Source organism: Nannospalax galili, unplaced genomic scaffold (genome assembly GCF_000622305.1).
Source record: "Nannospalax galili isolate Female #2095 unplaced genomic scaffold, S.galili_v1.0 scaffold984, whole genome shotgun sequence".
NCBI classification, from domain to species: domain Eukaryota; kingdom Metazoa; phylum Chordata; class Mammalia; order Rodentia; family Spalacidae; genus Nannospalax; species Nannospalax galili.
Window position 1 is genome coordinate 132859 of NW_008350493.1, and position 19930 is coordinate 152788.

The following is a 19930-nucleotide window of genomic DNA, read 5'->3' on the forward strand; positions in this document are numbered from 1 at the left end:
AATTACATGAGGTCTCAGTCAGTCTTATTTCACTTAAAATAATAAATTCTAGTTTGATCCATTTTCCTGCAATTATCCTGATTTTACTTTCTATGTCTTTTTTTCTCTTGTTTTAATTAAATTTTAGATTAAAATATAAAGTAATGGGTTTTATCATGATATCTTCATATATGTGCCGTTATACTTTGTTCTGTTTTTCCCCCCTCTGCCTTTCCCTGTACCCCATTATCCTCTCAAGCTCTTCCCTTTCTTCTCCAGTTATCCCACCTCTATTTTCTTATTACATGTCTTATTCTATTCCCCGCTACTTCCCCATCCCTTAAGATTTCTTCCTCCCTTCTCATCATCCCCTGTTTTTTGTACACAAACACACAACACAATAGACACACACACAATTTTAAATCTAGGTTCCACATATAAAGACAATATACAGTATTTGTTTTATTCATTTTCCTGCATCTGTCAAGACCTCAGGTTTCCTTATAGCTGCCTAAAATTCCATTGTGCATATGTACCACATTTTCTTTATCCATTCATCTGTTGATGAACATCTAGGCTGGTTCATTCCCTGGCTGCTGCTAAAGAGTATAGCAGTAAACACTGATATGCGGATATCTCTGTGGTATGACAGTCCTTTGCATATATGCTCAAGAGTGTTATAGCTGGGCCATATGGTAGTTTCAGTTTTTTGAGGAACTTCATATTGATTTCAATAGTGATTTACATTCCCACCAACAATGAAAAGGTTTTTCTTTCCCCACATCCCTGCCTGCGTTTGTCATTTATTTTGCCCATAGCCATTTTGCCTGGGGTGAGATGAAATCTCAAAGCAGTTTTAATTTGCATTTCCTTGATAGCTAATGAAACTGAACACTTTTTCAAGTATTGGCCACTTGTATTTCTTTTCCTAAGAACTGTCTTTTCAGTTCATTAGCCCATTTGTTGATTTGATAGTTTGGGTTTTTGTTAATTTTTGAAGTTCTATATATAGCTTATGTATTACTTGCCTGTCTGATGTGAACTTGGCAAAGGTTTTTATTCCTACTCTATAGGCTGTCTCTTCACTCTCATTATTGTTTCCTTCCTCACTTAAATCTTTCTGGAAACATCCTCACGGACACACCCAAAGATATGCCTCATTAATGCCCTTAATGTTTCTTAATGCAATCAAGTTGCCCATCAACATTAACACTGACTGCCACCCCTACCATGCCCTGACTTGGATCTGTTTAGATTTACTTTTCATTTGGTGCATGCACAGTGAATAGAGGACTTACAACAGTTGTTTTAAATGAAAGGCAGAAGGCAGAGTAGAGAAGATTCTTTTAGTTTTGCTTGTTTTTTTTTCCTTCCTATATCCTAGCATTTCTGCAAATAATGTATTTGCTTATTGTATGCATTTTTCTGCTGGTGGCCCAGAAAGGACCCACAACAGAAAATGATATAGCCTCAATAGCAGTGGCTTACATTCTAAAGTCTGACAGTAAGCATAACTTCTCATGTCAATTCTGAAAGCAATAAGCACTCTATTTGCTGTCTCAATTTGGGGCTGTTTCTTTTATGCATAAAAGTGGATTTTTAATATAGTTCTTTTCCCATAAAAGTATTAATACAGTGAAGATAAGTACTAAATACGGGAGGCTTAATCTACCACAAATATCATCTGGCTAGCTTCAGTAGTTTGACATATATAAAATCCAGTCATAGAGGTGAAAATACTCTCTATGGTTTTATGAAACTAAAAAAAAAAAAGATTATTGATTAGAAAATTAAACTCGTCTACTAAATGAGACACAGAGGGTAACATTCAGTATGTTAATGTTGAATTTTTTTTTCAGCAACCAACCTTATCAGATATGACCATGTATGAGATGAATTTTTCTCTCCTTGTTGAAGACATGTTGGGAAATATTGACCAGCCAAAGTACAGACAGATTGTTGTAGAGGTGTGTATTAAAAATGTCGATCACTGAAGACTGGCTTTCTGTCTGCTCCCTGAAAAGTAGTATAGGCAATCTGACCCCAGGGACCAAGAAGTCTGTCTATCACCGGTCAGTCCTAACAGTGGCATCATCAAGAAGATAGCCATCCTTGACCCAAGTCAAAGCACACATAAACTTCAAACACTGTAAACTTCAGTTAGAAAAGAATGACAGACCAGCCACCTAACCTCACACTCACCCCTCAACAACCAGTGTATCAGCAGTGCCATGAAAGTAGAGGGAGAGATCATCTCTGTTAGGGGTTTCATTTTTTCCTAATTATAAAAATAACACACCACTATTATAGAATGTGTCAGCATTTCAGAGAATTACAATAAAGAAAACAAACCTTTCTCCTGTATCCACAAGAAAGAGATCATTGCTGCTAGTCTTTTGAAATCATATTTCCAGACAGGAACCTGTGAAGAGAAGATAGTGTGTGGAGCGCTGAAGTATACAGGCCTGTATACACAAGTGCACACACTTCCTTCTGTCATCACACACAAGTGCACACACTTCCTTCTGTCATCTTAAAATATGGCCCCAAAGCAGTGAGGGCGTGGAATGACGAATTTAGTGTGTGGGGTATCCTCACTTTGTTTCTTTCTCTGTCACTGTCCCCATTAGATGTTATATCTTAAAAGTAAGTAATGTCATGACATAGAAGCTATCAGTGATTATTAAAGCAGATGTGACTCCTGCCCAATCCAGCATTTCAAGGCCTGCAAAGCTGAATGGCATCTCTGATGTCACAGGATGTAGAATATTATAATCCAGTGGCATAGCAAGCAGGAGTGAAACAGAGACAAAGGCCAAGACAGGGCTATTGAAAGTGTGAATGCCTTTCTTGTTCAGATCCTTAGCCTTTCATGTCCAATACCCAGTGCCTAGGGCATATACTGGACTTAGAATGTTTTCGTAATGGTGCCATTCCCCTTGCTGAAGACGGTTTTCTTTAGAACTGCAGCAAAAGTTCCTACTCTCCTGACCAAAGCCTGCCCCATGGGTCTGCCACATTATGAAAGTGTTTCTTATGGTTCCTTCAAGTTCTGTTTTGTACCATTTAAATAAGATGCACTCAGTTCAGTAAGATTCTGAAATTGACAACTAAGAAGCCTATTTCCTGGTCAATGTACAAAGCATACACTTCATCAGAAGGCCTTTGCTAATCATTGCTTACATAACCACAGTCTTCACATGGAAGTTTGTTGTCTAAAGTGAGTATCACAGGGCCTAGAGAAGTGGCTAAATGGCTAAGAGCATTTGCTCTTGGCACAGGATCCAGCACCCTTGTCTGGCAGCTCACAGCCACCTGTAACTCTAGCTCCAGGGAATTGGATGCCGTCTTTTTTTTTCCCAAAGGTGCTGCACCCATGAACAGATGCACACACACACACACACACACACACACACAATTAAAAATAAAATCTTAAAATGAGCATTACTTCTGGGGATAAAGTAAGTTGATGCCTTAAACCAAGTTAGTTCACACAGACCAAATAGTACTTGTATCCTAGAAATGTCAAAGTTAAGTATATTTTTATAAACCATAGCTGACCTTTAGGAAATTGCTATTGCATCATTGACAGTCTGAAGTGATGGGCTCCACATCGTCTCATCCTAACACTACTCCTTTTGTATTTTTTTGCCTGATGACAGCCTTGCCTGTTGAACACTTGATTTTTTAAAAATATTATTATTATTATTATTATTATTATTATTATTATTATTATTTTGGGGTGGAGGAGCACACATTTGCCACAGTGCATGTATGGAAGTCATAGGGCAACTTTTAAGAATCACTTCTCTCCTATGGGTTCTAGGGCTTGGACTCATCATCAAGCTTGCAATGCAAGTGCTTTTACCTACCAAATCATCTTGACAGGATACCTTGTCAAAAAAGGTTGAAGCCCAAAAACCCCAAAAATGCTCAAAAGCTTTTGATGATTAGAATACCATGTGCTAGCAATGCAGGGTTAGGAAAATCATTTTGTGTGTGTTTCTGTGTGTGCAGGTGCACATAGGTGCATGTGGAAGCCACAAAACACCTTCAGGTGTTGTTCCTCAAGCACTGTCATCCCCCCACTTTGTTTGGCACAGGGTCTTTCACTGACCTGGTACTAAGTAGGCTAGCCTTCAAAGCCCTAGGGATCTTTCTATCTCTGCACTCCAGCACTGGGAATACAAGTGTGTGCCACCACACCTGGCTTAAAAAAAAAAAAATGGGTTCTGGGAATCAAACTCAGATCCTTGTGACCAACTGAGATAGCTCTCCAGCCCCAGAAAGTCGTTTTTCTATGTTTTGTTTAAATATAAAAGATTTCTGTTTGACTACAGGGATACCACGTTAAATGTGCCTTTTCCAAATAGAACTTATCCTTCACATTTCCAAAATTAGGATTCCATCCATATATGTTTCTTGTGAAAACCTGTCCAAACTATGTTGCTATTATGGTTCATATCATTTGGCTTTCAATATGTGTCTCTTCTAGTTACTAATGGTTGTGTCCATTGTGCTGGAGAGAAACCCTGAACTAGAATTTCAAGACAAAGTTGACCTGGACAGACTGGTCAAAGAAGCATTTCATGAATTTCAAAAAGATCAGAGTCGGCTAAAAGAAATTGAAAAACAAGTAAGTAGAAAAAGCAGCTTTCTGTAGAGTTTTTTCGTTGTCTCAACTTTTAAAGGTATCTAATCTTCTTATCATTTAATGTACCAAACAGATTTACAGAGTGCAACACAGAATACTTGAAAGGCAGTCTGACTTACTTGAGAAATTGTTGTTCCTTTTTTAGCTAATTACTAGTCAACTGAGCTTTGAAGTTCTGAGGAAAAAAAGAAAAAATGAAATCTAAGATGAAATAAATTTTCTTTATATGGTTGGCTTTTAAAATTTGTTTTCCTAGGGAGGATCCATGATTCCAGAAGGCTGTAAAATAAACTGAGGAAGACAGGAGTGCAGGAGGTGTCTCTGGTGCCGCACCGTGTCTGCTGTAGTCCCTTCTAGGCTCTCTGCTTAATATTTTATGCTTATCTATGAAAGAATTCCCTAAGTGAATAAAAATTACCAGCAAAGAGAAGACTACTAAAAATGTCTGTCTTTGTTTTATTTGCTCAGAGGATGCCTCAGGAAAGTGGAGGAGAGGCACAGGTTGCTATGCTCTCCATGAGGAAATCTTTCTGTCAATTAATTTTTCCCCTAGGCTGATACTAATTTTAGCTGTCAACCCTTTACACAATTTGTTTGCTGTTTTCCTCTGTAGGACGATATGACTTCCTTTTACAACACTCCACCCCTGGGAAAAAGAGGAACCTGCAGCTATTTGACAAAGGTTGTGATGAATTTACTACTTGAAGGAGAAGTCAAGCCAAGCAATGAAGACTCATGTCTGGTTAGCTAGTGAGGACGGTGTGGGAGGCACAGTTGAAATACATTTTCTAGCTATGTGTTGTGTACTGAAGCTTGATGCAGGCAGCCATCAGTAGATGAACTGATCATGTTGGTGAGATATTCACCGTGCTCTTTGCAGAGTTATTGGACCTTTGCATGCCGTTGCCAGCTCTAATGGTAAGAAGTGGTTTTAATCAAGTGAAACCTCAGTTTTCATGATTGTTCCAACTACTGTGATCTTCACTGAACAATAGAATTTTTTTAGCTGAAAACTTCACTGCATGTTTTATGATCAAATGTTTCATTAAAATTCTGAGTCTTTGCTTCTTTAAACTGAATTCTGACCTTCCTGCCATTAGAATGAACTTGCTGACTAGTGATGCTTAATGGGTGAGAATCATGATGTAATGGAAGAATGGTGAGCATTTTTTAAGTGCCATTGATTTTCAGAAGACACATTATAATATTATGGTATACAAAGCTATTAGACCATTTTTACCTTGTAAACATGACTGTGCTTTTGTATTTGTTCTAAGTATAAGGTTGGGCTAAAATACAATGTATCAAATGTTTCATTTGAGCTTCTGCTGAATATCAGATTCAGGAAATGTTCAGAAGTATGTTAAATTTAGGATTGTTAGCCTCATTGAAGCAAAATTAAAAGTCATAAGCTGCTGTTTGTGAACTAATGAATATATCTAGATGCTCTGTTCAGGTTCACAACACTGAATGTAATAATCCTAATGTTTTCATTTAATTGATTTGGACATGGAATTGGCTGCCAGATTTACCTAAGTATAGTAATAAAAATGGAAAGTGGATTGAACATTTAAATCTTATGAATGGGTTGCCTCCCTACAACATATCACAGCTCATTTGTTTGATCCCAAAAGATCCCACAGAGCATCATTTTTCTGTCCAGTATTACAGAATTTTCACCTAAGTAATCAGACTTGTCATGTAAAGTATGTAGCCCAATGTTAGTGTCTTGAAAGATTAAGAAAGGACAGGTGATTCTTCTATGCAACAAGTCAATTGATATCAAATAAACAGTGTGTGAACCCACAGGATGTCAACTCAGTCCAGCTCTAAGTTCCTAAATCCTGCATGAGAAACGGCATGTGCATTAGCTGACAAAACAGAAAAGTATAAATCTGACCTTATAAATTAGCTTAAGGACAGGAATATGACAAAGAGGAGACATAAATTATTTGACTCAGTATATGAAGAGATGTTATGAGAAAATGATCCTGAGTGATGAAGCCAGTCATAAAACAGGCCAGATAAAGCAAATTGTGAAGCTGTGGAGGGAGAGTAAGCCTGAGAGTTCATGGGTAGGAAACGAGATTAGAGAGAGAAGGAAAAAAGCCCTGGAAACATTTAATACTTTTGAAATTCAGAGGGAAATAAATACTTATATTCTTAAGAATTAAAACTGTTTTTGATTAGCTGAGCAAAGTTGCAGGAAAACTGCTGTCTTGGTTGAAATCAGACATCATTTGCAAATCTGTTTCCTGAGTGAGCAGTTAGCGTCCTGCCTCACTGTTACATATGCAAAATGTTAACATTTCCTTCTGCTACTTGAAAGCATTCAAAGTGAGTAACACATGTACCAGCTTCCTGCATTAGGAAATGCAGAGTTTATTGTTTTGCAAGATATTTTGGGATGATCAATAAACCTTGATGCTCACCTACTCAGAAGCAATGTCTGCTTTCTAATTAGAAAACCAAAAAAACGGGGTACCTGGATTGGGGAGTGGGGATGTGGATGAGGCAAGGGGCAAGAGAAATGGAGACAAGACAGTGCTCTGATCAAGTCTCGCTTATTGAAGCACAAGCATACAGTTAAATAAGGAGTAACAGACTGGACTGAATCATATCAGCCAGATAGCAAAGACCCAGGTACACTCCAAGGGAGGAGTCCACTGAGAGCAAAGCAGTTACTGGAAAAGAAAACAAGACCGCAGGCGAAGGCAGTGGGCTCCATCCCGTGCCTGTGAGAGTCTACTGATCAACAGAAAACAGGGCTATTTACAATAACTAGAGCAAGGCCGTGGGCTACCAGCCCCGGCTATAAGCCAAGGTTGTGGGCTCTTTCCCATGCCCGTGGTGGGAGGGTGGACAGAATGGAAAGTCACCAACTCAGGTCTGTCAGCAGTTTTGAGAAATGGCTGAGCCTCTGGCTCCCAACAACATGAGAATTAGAACACAGAAGTCATGAAACTTAGAAGTCCCATTTGACCTTCAGAAGCCCACATGTTTTAACAGCTGCACCAGAGACTCGCTGAAAATATTAGCACATTTATTCCAGCATGACAAGATTTAAATGTGATTTAAAGCTGCTTCTGTTGAAGTGGCAGATTCACTGTTTAAGTTTATTGTACAAGCAATGTCTTTTGGAAACTGCTTCTAACAATGAGGCTCTGGAAATGTAGTTGGATTTGATATGCATTCAGCAGTTTTCCAGATTTCCTACCATTTTATTTAAGACTAAAAGGTCATATTTCAGCCTTTAAAAATCAAAATGTGAGATCATCTTAGTGTCATCTTCAGTAAGCTTGCAGTGCCTTATGGGTACCAGTAAGCATTTGTTGAACGCCTGAATACATTTAACTTTTCACCTCACATCTAAAAGAATATATTCAGACATGCTGTCAAGCCCTTGTGAGCACGCATATTAAATAGATGCTGTATACAAGGGCAAGAGTCAACACAATGTGAGAACAGTTAGAGCAGCACAGAGACACCCACTGAAGTTAAGGAGAGGTTGGAAGGAGCACTGTAGTATGCAGCCAGGTTGTTAAAGCCCTTGCCTCAGAAACTAAAAATATGAACGAAATGCAAAGGAAGAAGGATCAGCAAAACATCAGCAGTGGTAAACAGAGGGATGAGTACCACCTCATCCATAAACTGAAAAGCAGCAAGAAGACAAATGAGCCGCTGGGATGTCCTTTATGTTCTTACTCCCCAGAAGCTGAACAGGAGTAAGGACAAGTCAGTAGGCAAATTATGAAAAAAAGTTAATGTGCTCGGAGCAACTCAGATGGGTGTGGAATCAGCATGAAGAGGAAAATGTTCCTGCACAGTGGAACCTCTTCTCCCACCATTGTATTCTGCAGCAAGGCTATCATGAGCATACAGATTAGAAAAGATCCCTTTCCAGACTCAACTCTGGGCAAAAGGCTTAATGGACAAAAATTAAATGGTCCTTTGAACAGGTGCAATTCATACCAGGACAAATAGCTCAGAGCAAACTAGATATCAGGCCCCAGTGACCCTCTCATGGGACTGCCACAATCCTGTTCCCTCAGGAAAGGAAAACTACTGGAAGTGGGCATTTTGACATCCCATCTGAGAGGGAGGCAGATGAGGAGTAAGGCTTCCCATGAGCCCCCATTATTTGTTGTCTCTGAGAGTAGTCTGAGAGCTGGTACCTCAGACCTTGGAGGTGGTTGCTACTCCCATTCACCCACCTTTTGTCTCTATAATGTTCTTTGAAATCGCTGGACCTGAATTCATTTTGCTTGTGAAGATCTTGTTTCCAAGGGCAGTGCCTTACAGTATAGAATATTCCTCCAGACAGACTGAACTTAAGTTTTTCAGTAGTAATAGATGGTCAGCCTTACAAATAAATCTCTACCTCTTCACTCCCATTTTTCTAGAAGTTGCTTCTCTTCTCCTTCTAGCTAGTGAAGGAAATGTGGCCTCAGTGGCAGTGTGGACCTTCAGGTAGGCTTTCCATCAGTTTCCACTCTACTGTTTGTTGTCTTATTCTATTGTTTGTGGCACTGAGGATCAAACCCCTGGATTTGAATATGTTAGGAAAGTGCTGTACCCTGAGCGGACCTAATTCTGAGGCTAGTGCTTTTCCTTTATGTTATAAACAGTTCATTCAAGGAAACAGCTCACTGTTGGAAAAAAGGAGGGAAGTTCAAGTGTCAGCCTTCACATTTCTCTGAAGCTTTAGGTACCAAGCAAAACGAAGTGAATACTTCAAGATGAGAAGCCTATTGCCATGGGTCATGCGAGGAAATAATCACAGGCATAGTATTTGGCTCTACTGGGATGAAAGTTTGAAAGGGGTTTCAGGTTGTTAAAGCTGTACTTTTATACAAGTACATGTACTCCTTTTAAAAATTATCACAGCCACTAGAATAAGATCATATAAATCAACACAGTGTTAGTCCTCATCTACAAAGCTCAACAAGCTTCATAAAATATTCTAAATAGTTACACTTTCACCTTTTATTAATGCAAGTTTGTGAAAGTAATATAATGCAATCAGATCCTTCCAGGAAAATTCCACTGACATTTTTAAAGAAACATACAAAAAACAACAACAAAAAAATAACCTGCATCTTTTTTTTTTAAATCCTCAATACCAAAAAAAATAAAAAAAAAACCATAATGAAAGATGTTGAACCCAGTTTACTCTTTAAAAGATGCTCTTTCATTGGCTCAGTTTCCAGCTTCTGTTCATCGTCTTTCAGCCAGCTGTGTTTAACTTCATGACACTAACCCAGTTCCAGGCTCAAGGAAGTTCCCTTTGTATTGCTTCATGTTCCAGCTACATGTCTATGCTTTTGAAAGTTGTTCTTTCTTATCTTTTTCTTACCTAATGGAGCTAGAGTTTCAACTGAGATGGCTTTGGTTATAGATGTTGGAGAATTAATGAGCTGATGGTTCTCCATGACTGCTCTCACTGTCTTTAGCATATTCACTGTGTAGGTCACTGTGGTTCCACAATTAACTTCCATTCCTCCCTGGAACTTAGCTGATGTGCCCTGCTGTTAAAACCAAGTGCTCATAGTACAACTGGAGGTGTTTGAAGATATTTCTATCTTGGAAATCTCCATTAACAGGGTATTGAGATCACCATTTTCACCTTTTCTCTATGGAAATGAAATTGGACTTAGTTCCCAGAAACTTTCAAATAAAATGAACATAAAACTTTTTAGTTCTGTCTCCTGGTCCTCGTTGCTACCTGTTGCATGGGACACCCTCCTTCCCCCAGGTAGACAGTATTCACAACAGTGAAGAGAAGGAAAACAGGATTCCCTGCTTCCAAGCCTTGGCTGTGGATTGAGGGGCCTTTCAGGGGCCACATTAAATGAAAGGGGATAGATCAATATAGATGAAACAAAAGTAGAGAGGTTGGATACTGTGGGGTAGAAAGGGTTAAGCAAGGAGCGGCTTGGGCAAATGGAGGAAATGGAGGGCTAACCCAAAGGAAGGGGATAGGAAAGTCATACAGAAGCCTACTACTATCTTTCAACCCAGTTTAAAATATAGTTAGAAGGGAGAGGAAGGTAGGTTAGCCAAAATTAAGGATGCATGAAAAAAACCTTATGGAAACCTAATAGTAAGCTGACTTCAAAATAGAAAATTTTTTTAAAGAAAAGCTCAAATAGAGTTAACCTACATGGGTGGTGGGTGAACAATGCCATTCCCAACTGAAAATCATAGAACAAGACATGGGGTACCACCCTATGAGTTACTGGTCAGAGATCTTCAGATCTTCCAAAATCTTGGCTATCCCCCATAGCTACATGGTAAGACCCTAACACCATACACTGGCTGCTTAGAGAAATGACTCTCAAACTGACCAGGAAACATTGTCCCCTCTACCTAGCCCTAAACAGGATGTACTTATCAACCCCACCACCAAGGCTCAGGGAAGAGGAAATAGAAAGAATGCAAGAGCCAGAGGATGGGGAGGAGTGCTGTGAGATATAGTCTTCTGGACGTGACATGACTATCAGAATCATCAACTCATAGCAGCACTGGACTAACACAAGATTAATCCAGCCAAAATTTCAGCATAGATGGGGGAGGTGCTCTCCGGGCCCCCCCTTTACTGATGAGCTATTGGCAGTTGATAGCTGCTGGGGAGGGAGAAACATTTTTCTGAATGTGTGATCACTAGTATATTTCTAATGCCCCAGGGAATTTACCCATGCATGTGTGGGCAGCATTATTTGGACTTGGTGGTCTAGCAAAAAAAAAAAAGACATGAATGGTGGCTTTGTTAGAAGGACTTGGGAGTAATTGGAGAGAGGAAAATGGGATGAATGTGATCATATTTCATTCGTGTATGAAATTCTCAACAATAAAGAAAAATTATTAATTTTCAAAGAGTGATAGAATGTGTAAATTGCATGAGAGCCATGAGATTCCTTAAAGGAAGCCATATGTCATAAATTCCTCAAAGTGATCAAATGGTCCAGATTGGTAGCTTGGCCTTTAGTCTTATCAAGTAGTTACTTCCCTGGCGACAGAGACTGTTTACAGAGTCAACTCAATTCCTGCAGTGCTACCTGCTCATCCTGAGGAAATCAGCTCAAGAAGAAGATCCTCAGTTACCCCAAGAACACTGGCACCTAGCAAATTCCTGCAGGTTCATTTAGCAGATTTCCTATCTAAGTCCAGATTGCTCTGCCTTTCGGCTGCTGATGCCTGGTTTTTGCAGACAGCACCAGCCCTTTGCTGTGTTCTCCTGAATAAAGAGCATATTCCTTGCCTGTTGCAGGTCTGGCTCTGGTTCTTATTTCTTAACTTTAAACACCTTCCTTTTCCTGTGCTCCTAAATCTAACATATTCTAACAGCCTGAATCTATATACAGAATAGTACAGTGTTAAAAACTGCTAGCTCTTCATCAATATCTATTTCTGCTTCTGAATTCCAGACTTGTAGTTGGTCATTGACTGCAGATAGCCACGTGTTCCATGGGGCTTCAGTGAAATGTGAAATGTGATCAGAAATCCAAGTGCCACATGTAGCCAGCCCTGACTTATTCATGATGCTTGGCCCTCCCTTGTTGCTGTTCCCATATCTGCAGCCTGGACTGGCAGCACAGTGAAGCTGTAGAAGATGGCCAGACTACTTTCATCTAGGTTCCCTGCTAGCTGGAAGGCCTTGTCTATAGCCACTCCAGACCCTGCCCCACTCATTAGCAGAGTTCATTCAGCAGACAGAAACTACCCCATTGCTTAAGAAGATTTTAAAGGACTGTTTAACCTGGTATTTATGGGAGGAAACTGAAAGGAGAGGGGGAAGGTAAATATTTATATGGAGGCAGAAAAGTGTCTGTTCAGCACTCTAAGTATCAAATAGTGTCTGAAAAAGAGGAAAACCAAAAAACATCAGTCATATTTCATCTAACTCAATATGATGAATAAAATCTACAAACAGTGACAGGATGGGAATATTATCATCAATATAAATATTTCTCCTCCAAACAGAGTATACTTTTTATTTCTTCTAAAACATTTTCTTGAAATTGAGCCTACTTTAGGTGCTGAGGAAATCTTCCATGTACTTCCAAATAAGAAACAGCAGATTGTTTTCTCTTATGGCAACAAAAGAGCCTATAATTTAATAACAAATAGAAAAGAAAAAAGTCAACCTTTTGGAAAAATTGAAATTTCCGTTTTTTTTCTTTCATGACAGGGTTCATGTGCCTTTCAAACTCACTATGTATCCCTGGTTTGCCTTGAACTTACCATCATATGGCCTCTACTTCTGAATGCTGAAATTACAGGCCTATACCTGGCTTGAAATTACTTTCAGAATTGAAATTAAAACTCAAATTTGAAAATATCTATACTATAATCAAATTATTACACATGAGATGGCTAAAATCATAGTCATTAAAAAGTAATAGCCAGGCGTGGTGGTGCACGCCTTTAAACCCAGCACTCGGGAGGCAGAGGCAGGTGGAACTCTGTGAGTTCAAGGCTGGCCTGGTCTACATAGTGAGTTCCAGGACAGCTGGGGCTACAGGGAGACCCTCTCTCAAAAAGACCAAAAAAAAAAAAAAATGTAATAGCTAAAAACACATTATCAAACAAAACAGAATGGAAATAGATAAATTAATAACTAACCTCAAGGCTGGAGAGATACTTCAGCTGTTAAGAGCACTGGCTGTTCTTGTAGAGGACCAGATTCAGTTCTCAGCACCCACACAGTGGCTAACATCTGACTATAACGCCAGTTCCAGGGGATCTGATGCCCTCTTCAGGCCTCTGCTGGCATTGCATGACACAGGTGCACTTACATGCAGGCAAAACAATACACATAATAAAAATAATTTTTTAAAAAAAGAACTAATCTCAAGAAATTTAAAAATTACAACAAATAAAAGGAAAATACAAGAAATGGGATCATCTGGTTTTCTAGATCGGAGAAACTAAAGTAGGGTTGGAAAAAAAATCTCTTGTCACCTAGCCTTTGATCACTTTACAACAGCATTGTTCATCTTTAACATTTGAGGTACCTTGCACATAGCAGAATGGGTATGGGGGCATTTTCCTGTAAAGGGGAAGGCAGTGTTTTTTATCCCATTTTATAAATGAAACTGAGTGGTTGAGAGGTTCAAAAGACTGTGCCAGGCCAGTGGCAGAGCTGGAGTTGGAACTAGGTCTGCATGATTCCATATCTGGAGATCTGAGCTTACTAATTTGCTTAATCACTAGACCATCTAGTTTTGGCTTATTTGTAAACCATCTATGTCCTTTTTAATGGCTAATAGAAAGCAATTATGATGCAAATCTCCCTAGAGATTTGGTTATCTTTTGCTTCTTGAGTACTGTCTTAAGTTCATTACAATTGTCCTGTCTAGGGTCTTGATGAGGTTTTCTCCACCAAGTAAATAATTAAAAGGCAAGAAAAATCTCAGACACACCAGAAAGCAATAGGTAACAAACTTTATTAAAAATAAAGACACAAGGGTGGGGGGTACTCACTACAAGTGGAGAGGGATTCAGAAATTGAATAATCCAAAAGTCCCTAGAGGGACCTGTGTGTCTTTTAAGTGTTTCTGGTGATATAGGGCATGTTCCCCTTCTCTATTTCTGGATTGATCAACTTTAAAAAAGAAGAGAGATCAGTTAGGTTTACAACTCCAAGCAAAGATATGTCCAGGCCTGGCGTTGGTCTTAAGTAAACTGATCAGGACCTGTCAGTCAGACAAAAGGATCCTGGCTGACTGGGAAGGGAGCCCCCAGACCCCTCTCTTAGACTAAGAAGAAGCTGGAAGTGTGCCATCTTTATTACTTATCAATGGCCCTTTTTCTATCTGTTAAAAGTATGGCTAGCTACCAGTCCCTTAAAGCCATAGTTCCCATGGGCATGGTGTGCTTGAGTGACAGTAGGTCTTGTAAACATCATTCTCTATCCTAACTAAACTCATTAAATCTGGTTTTAACTGGCATGGTGGTGCAACCTAGGCTGCATAGGGAATCCCTGGATTTGGTTTAGACCATGTTTTTGTGTATCACTGTCAGGAGTAGATACAATTGGAGCTTTCCAAGTGGTGTTCCTGATCCTGGAGAGGAGCCACATGGGGCTGAAAGACTTGAGGGTTGAGGGAAGAAGGCAGGGATGGTAGGCAGACCTTGGAAGAACCAAGGATAGTGCTCATTCCAAATGGTTCTTTTGAACCCAGAGTCCTTCCTATACACTTTCCATAGGAAGGACACGTTTTATTTCCCATTAGATACTATACTGCCTCACTGTTCCCACCCTCCTCAGACACTATCAAAAGAAAAATTACCTAGAGTGGATTGTAAAGACATTTTTCTTACTGCCTTAGGAGAGAAAAATGTTGCTATCCTGAGGAATATGGAAACCTGAGGGAAATTATAATCAAACTACAGAATGGCTTCCCTATTGAATTAATATGTTGTTTCCCCTTCCCTCTCACACCTATCCTTTGGGATCCTTTGTGTGGGAAATAAATGTAAGTGAAATGTGCTGATTTTTCTATCAAAGGGTTAATGAGACAAAGTCCCATCTTTAAAGAACTTTGTAGACCATTTGGCAAAAATCTCTCCTCCAGCCAGCATTTTTCTAAGAAAGTATATGCTCAAGGTTGCATGCTGTTTCCAAAGTTGTATTTTGCTAATTAGCTGTGCCATTTTGAAATAGCCAACCATGTAAAAATGTAAAGTCAAGCTCTGACCACTCAGAGTAAGGCACGGGACCACTTTGTGTTAGGACTAAAAACCTAGCTGGACCCCTGCTGGGTGTGCTTGCCTCTTTGATTTGGTGTGGCTATGCACCCTTTGCAGAAGTAAAACTTTTTATCTTGCCAAAATACTTTTAATTGTACCATCATTCTCTTGAGACCTTAGAATCATTTCTACCACTTTGCTTTGTGGGAATGGCTTTTTTTTTTTTTCCTAACTTTGTAACTGAAGTCAGTTTTGAGATCATTTACCATCTCAGCTTGTTTGTAATATAAACAAACTTACTAGGGCTTGGGATCCTCTTGTAACCTAAAGCTTTAAATACCCTATGACCCTCCCTTGCTCTTGATCCAGAATAACGTATGTGTGTGGATATGTTATGATAATATTAAGCATGAACATTCCATTTGTATTGCAAACAACAGGTGGGATCAGACTAAACATCAGTTTGTGATTGTGTGTATTGTTCTAGGTCAGTAGGGGTCAGAAAGGGAAAAATCCCTGATAAGACTATTTCTGCTTTTCTTTCTCCATTTCATTCAGGATGTATGGTTTTGATAAAGAGAGCACAAAGCCTTTGTTCAGGAACACAGTTCTAAGAGAAATCTGAAGGAAAACGTTTCAGAACAAATCAGGCCCCACTCTTGGTTTTAATGGATGCTAAGGGTCAGTTGGTTTTTGTTCAGGCATCACTGTAATGTGGCATCCTACCACCACATTGCTTCTCTTGGGTTCCTCCAGGAGAATGAAGCAGCAGAAAAGCAGGTCACTCTGTCACTGAGAGGATATAGCCCACTGCTAAACACCTTCTGCCCATCCATTATTAGGACTCAATACTCACTGAAGCAGAATGGAATATGAACACTAGCTCCTTTTGTAAATGAACCTTCAATGGTTCCTTGTTGTCTCTCTTAGTCTGCCCAGGCTAGTCACAATTTTCAAAACAAAGACATAGCTGTGATCCCTTATGTGAAATGTGTTTCCTACCCTTGTCTCTTAAGACCTGCTTCTGCATGTCCTCTTGCCCTCTAGGATTCTTGAAGTTCTTTCTGCTTTGTATCTTGTAATGCCTGAGAATGCCATGCCATCCCACTGGGACACTTACCATCTTTCATGCAAAGTATAAGCCTTCTGAAGCCAGGACTCAATAAAGGCTAAGTAAATTATAGGGCTGCATCCTATAAACACCCCCCCAACACACACACACAGTACTGAACACACAGCAGGAGACAAGTAAGTTCTTGTTAATTGATTTCTTTTAAGTAAATGAACAATCAATAACATGAATGGGGAATTATCTACTGGGAAATGATTGAAAATACTATCTAAAAATAGGAAAAAAAAGTAATGGTTATATTCCTCTTTTTATATATGACTATGTAGTTAGAGGAATTCAGCAAACCTGTGCATATTTATCCCATCTAGAAAATAGAAGGGAAAAAGATTGTAAATATGACTTATGTTAGGGTTCAAGAATCAAGAATAATTCCCACAGATACCCCAAAAGATTATACAAAAGTTTATTCAAAAATTTAAAGTGAAAAAAGACAACCAAATGGTGGCTAGCCAGGCATGGACTTCACGAGCCAAAGATGGAGTCTGGCTGAACAATAGCAGGCAGGAGCTTTTATTGGGGCACTCCACAGAAACCCTTGTGTGCCAAGCATCTTTTTAAAATAACTGGATGTCCCCATATCCTGTGTACGGGGGAAGTCTTGATTGGTAGAGGCTGTCTTCAGGGCATTGGAGTGTGCTGACTGATATCTTTTAGAGTCAGAAGTTTATAAGGCTTTTACATATACAATATGCCTGAACTTGTCTGGGGTTGCCTAAAGAAGCTAGCCAAAATGGAGTCAGAGCATTCTGGCTCTTCATTCCCCCCTGGAGTTATGGCAAGGGGTAAATCTTTAAGCCAAGCAAATTACAGGAGTGGAAAGAAGTAGTTAGACAGTGCATTTAGGGCTGTGGAACCATTCCTATATTGTCATAAGGCTCAGGGTCTCAATTTAAATGAGTATACTGCAAACGCAGTACCATCAGTTGGACTGTCTGTATCTGTTCTTGGATGAATTTAAGCAATGCATTAAGAATACAGGGGCCACAGGTGACCGCTAATAGGAATAAGAGGAGAGGTCCAACTATCACTGAGATCAAAGTTGTTAACCATGGGGACCAGTCAAATAGGGATTCGTACCAATTTTGTTGATTTAGTCGTTTGTTTTCTCTTTCTTTAAGTCTTTTACGGACCTCAGCCAAAGACTTTTATAATTCCTGAGTGATTAACATAGAAACAGCACTGTTCCCCTAGGGCAACACAGAGTCCTCCTTTTTCTAGAAAAAGTAAATCCAGCCCTCTCCTATTTTGTAAGGTTACCTCAGCTAAAGAGGATAGAGAGTCTTCGAGGTGGCAGATAGATGTTTCTAATGATTGTATGTCTAAGTCTATGGCCTGTCTAAGAAGGTGATAATCTTTATCCTGGAGGACTAGGGCTGAAACCCCTAGACCAGTTGCAGTGGTTACTCTGATGCCGAGTAAAGTAGACAGGACAATTGCAGTTGTTCCTATGGCCCTACAAGGTCTAGACTCTTCTGAGACTCTGGTTTCCATTTCTATGTCTATAATATAGATGGGGAACCAGCTGCACTAGTACACAAAAATCCCCAGTCTGGTTTAAAATGGATGAGTGGAGGCATGTAGTTAAGCCAGAGGTACAGGCCCACCAAGTGGAGTTGGGGGGCACCATATATGGGTTAGGTGCAGTAGCCCCTATCTCTTGAACAGAGTTTTACATAGATGTTGGTAAGAAGGGGGGACAATTTTATGTGAGGAAGTCACACATAGACCTTTTCCACACACTTGGGTGGGGGTAAGCCACCCCCTCTTCCTTGTAGATGGGGGAATTCTACAGGCAGTGGGGTCAGAAGCGACAAATAATTTCCTGGGAGAGCTAACCCATCATAAAAGGGAGGGCTCAGGTCCATGCAAAACCAGCAATGGATAGTAAGGTTAGGGGAAGTATTATTTAAAGCAGTAAAGGTGGCATTTAGGCGGTTCATAAGCCCAGGGGATGGCTGCAAGAGCTCTTGGACCCATTGGATCTCTGGGGGTGTGGATCTCGGTGTGGGCAAAGTAGCAGTTTTATCTAGTCAGATAATTTGGCTAGGAGCTGGCCTCTCGACAGATTTAAAAATAGTTAAGGCTGGTGTTGGTCATCCTGTAGGCTGGAACACTGTCCGAGCCGGTCCTATCTGGGTCCCCACGACTGGACCCACCTGAAGACGGACTGAGAAAAGTATTCCTGGATCAGTCCCTGTGGTGTATAACCTGAGGCCCCAAGTTCACCCATCAATCCATTTTTGTAGGTTTTTAAATTCCTTTCCTTTTGGGGTGAAGCTCAAGGAGATAGGGTTGCATCTAGAGGAGGAACAGGGTCCCTCGAATTGCCTTGATCTGGGGTTTCGCCAAAGGGTTAGGCCCGGGACCGCAGGTACCTGGATCAAGTCGGTAGTGACTGGGGCAGCCCAATTAATATATCCAGTAGACACACAGCTCCCTGAAGCACAGAAATAGTCCCCTGGCCCCCCACAGGTACTTCTTCAGTCACCATTGTCGCCCAGGCAAACATAGAAGTGGTGCTACTCCTTCATCCTCTTTTGGCCGAGGGGAGACTGGCAAGCATAATTTACAGTGCCTGACGGGGTGTAAAATCCCCAAGCTCCTTCAAGCAGGTCGCAGAGGTCAAATGTAACCTTGGGGAACCAGGGGCCTAGAGGTCCCAGGTGGGAGGAGATGTTCACTATCTTTCCAGTGGATGTACCCAGGTGAGGTTTTGGAGTCCATGGGGGGAGTTAGCTAGGTCAGGCTCTATAAATAAATAAATAAATAAATAAATAAATAAATAAATAAATAAGCAACAAGGGTTATGGTGTGGCAGAGATTTTTAGCTTGAGAGGATTGTCTTTTACCCATGTGACCTTCCATCTCTTGTTGACTTGGTCTGACCAATCTTCTGATGCAGGCTTTAGATGCCAGTGATGTATCCAGGTCCGACCACTGGCCACCTTAACCATAGTAAGGGTGGTGAGGATCACAGTGTGTGGCCCCTTTCACCGAGGTCCGAGGGGCTCCTTGTGGTGCCGTCTCACCCAAACAAGGTCTCCTGGCTTGAATCTGTGTGGTTGGGCCAGTGGCAGTTTGTAGATGTGCCTCAGCAAGGGGAAAACGTTGCTTTGTGCAATCTGTAAGGCCTGTAGGGACTTAAGAAATTGGGATTCAGACAGGTCAATTATCACATCTGAAGGCAGCTTGGGAAGCAAAGGGGGTGGTCAGCCATACATGATTTCATAAAGTATTAGGTCTTGAGTATATGGGGTATTTCTGACCCTGTATAGGGCAAAAGGTAGGAGGCCTGCCCAGTCATCACCAGTTTCTAGGGTTAATTTGGTCAAGGTCTCTTTAAGGGTCCGATTCATTCTCTCTGCTTGCCCTGAGCTCTGGAGGTGGTATTCACAATGTAACTTCCAGTTAGTCCCCTTTGTTTTAATTAACTCTTGAGTTACCTTAGAGATGAAGGTTGGTCCATTGTC

At 40.3% G+C, this 19930-nt stretch overlaps 1 protein-coding gene across 2 annotated transcripts in view; it reads left to right on the top strand.

Annotated features, from left to right (window-relative positions):
• The window catches only part of Phkb (phosphorylase kinase regulatory subunit beta), a gene marked incomplete at its 5' end in the record, with an annotated part of 127328 nt that extends 120256 nt beyond the window's left edge, over window positions 1-7072 (top strand). For both annotated transcript variants that reach the window (XM_017801859.1, XM_017801858.1), the window contains 3 exon segments: window positions 1839-1946; window positions 4475-4615; window positions 5247-7072. In XM_017801859.1, coding sequence (XP_017657348.1) covers window positions 1839-1946; window positions 4475-4615; window positions 5247-5384 — 387 coding nt within the window.
• Window positions 7073-19930: the final 12858 nt, after the last annotated feature.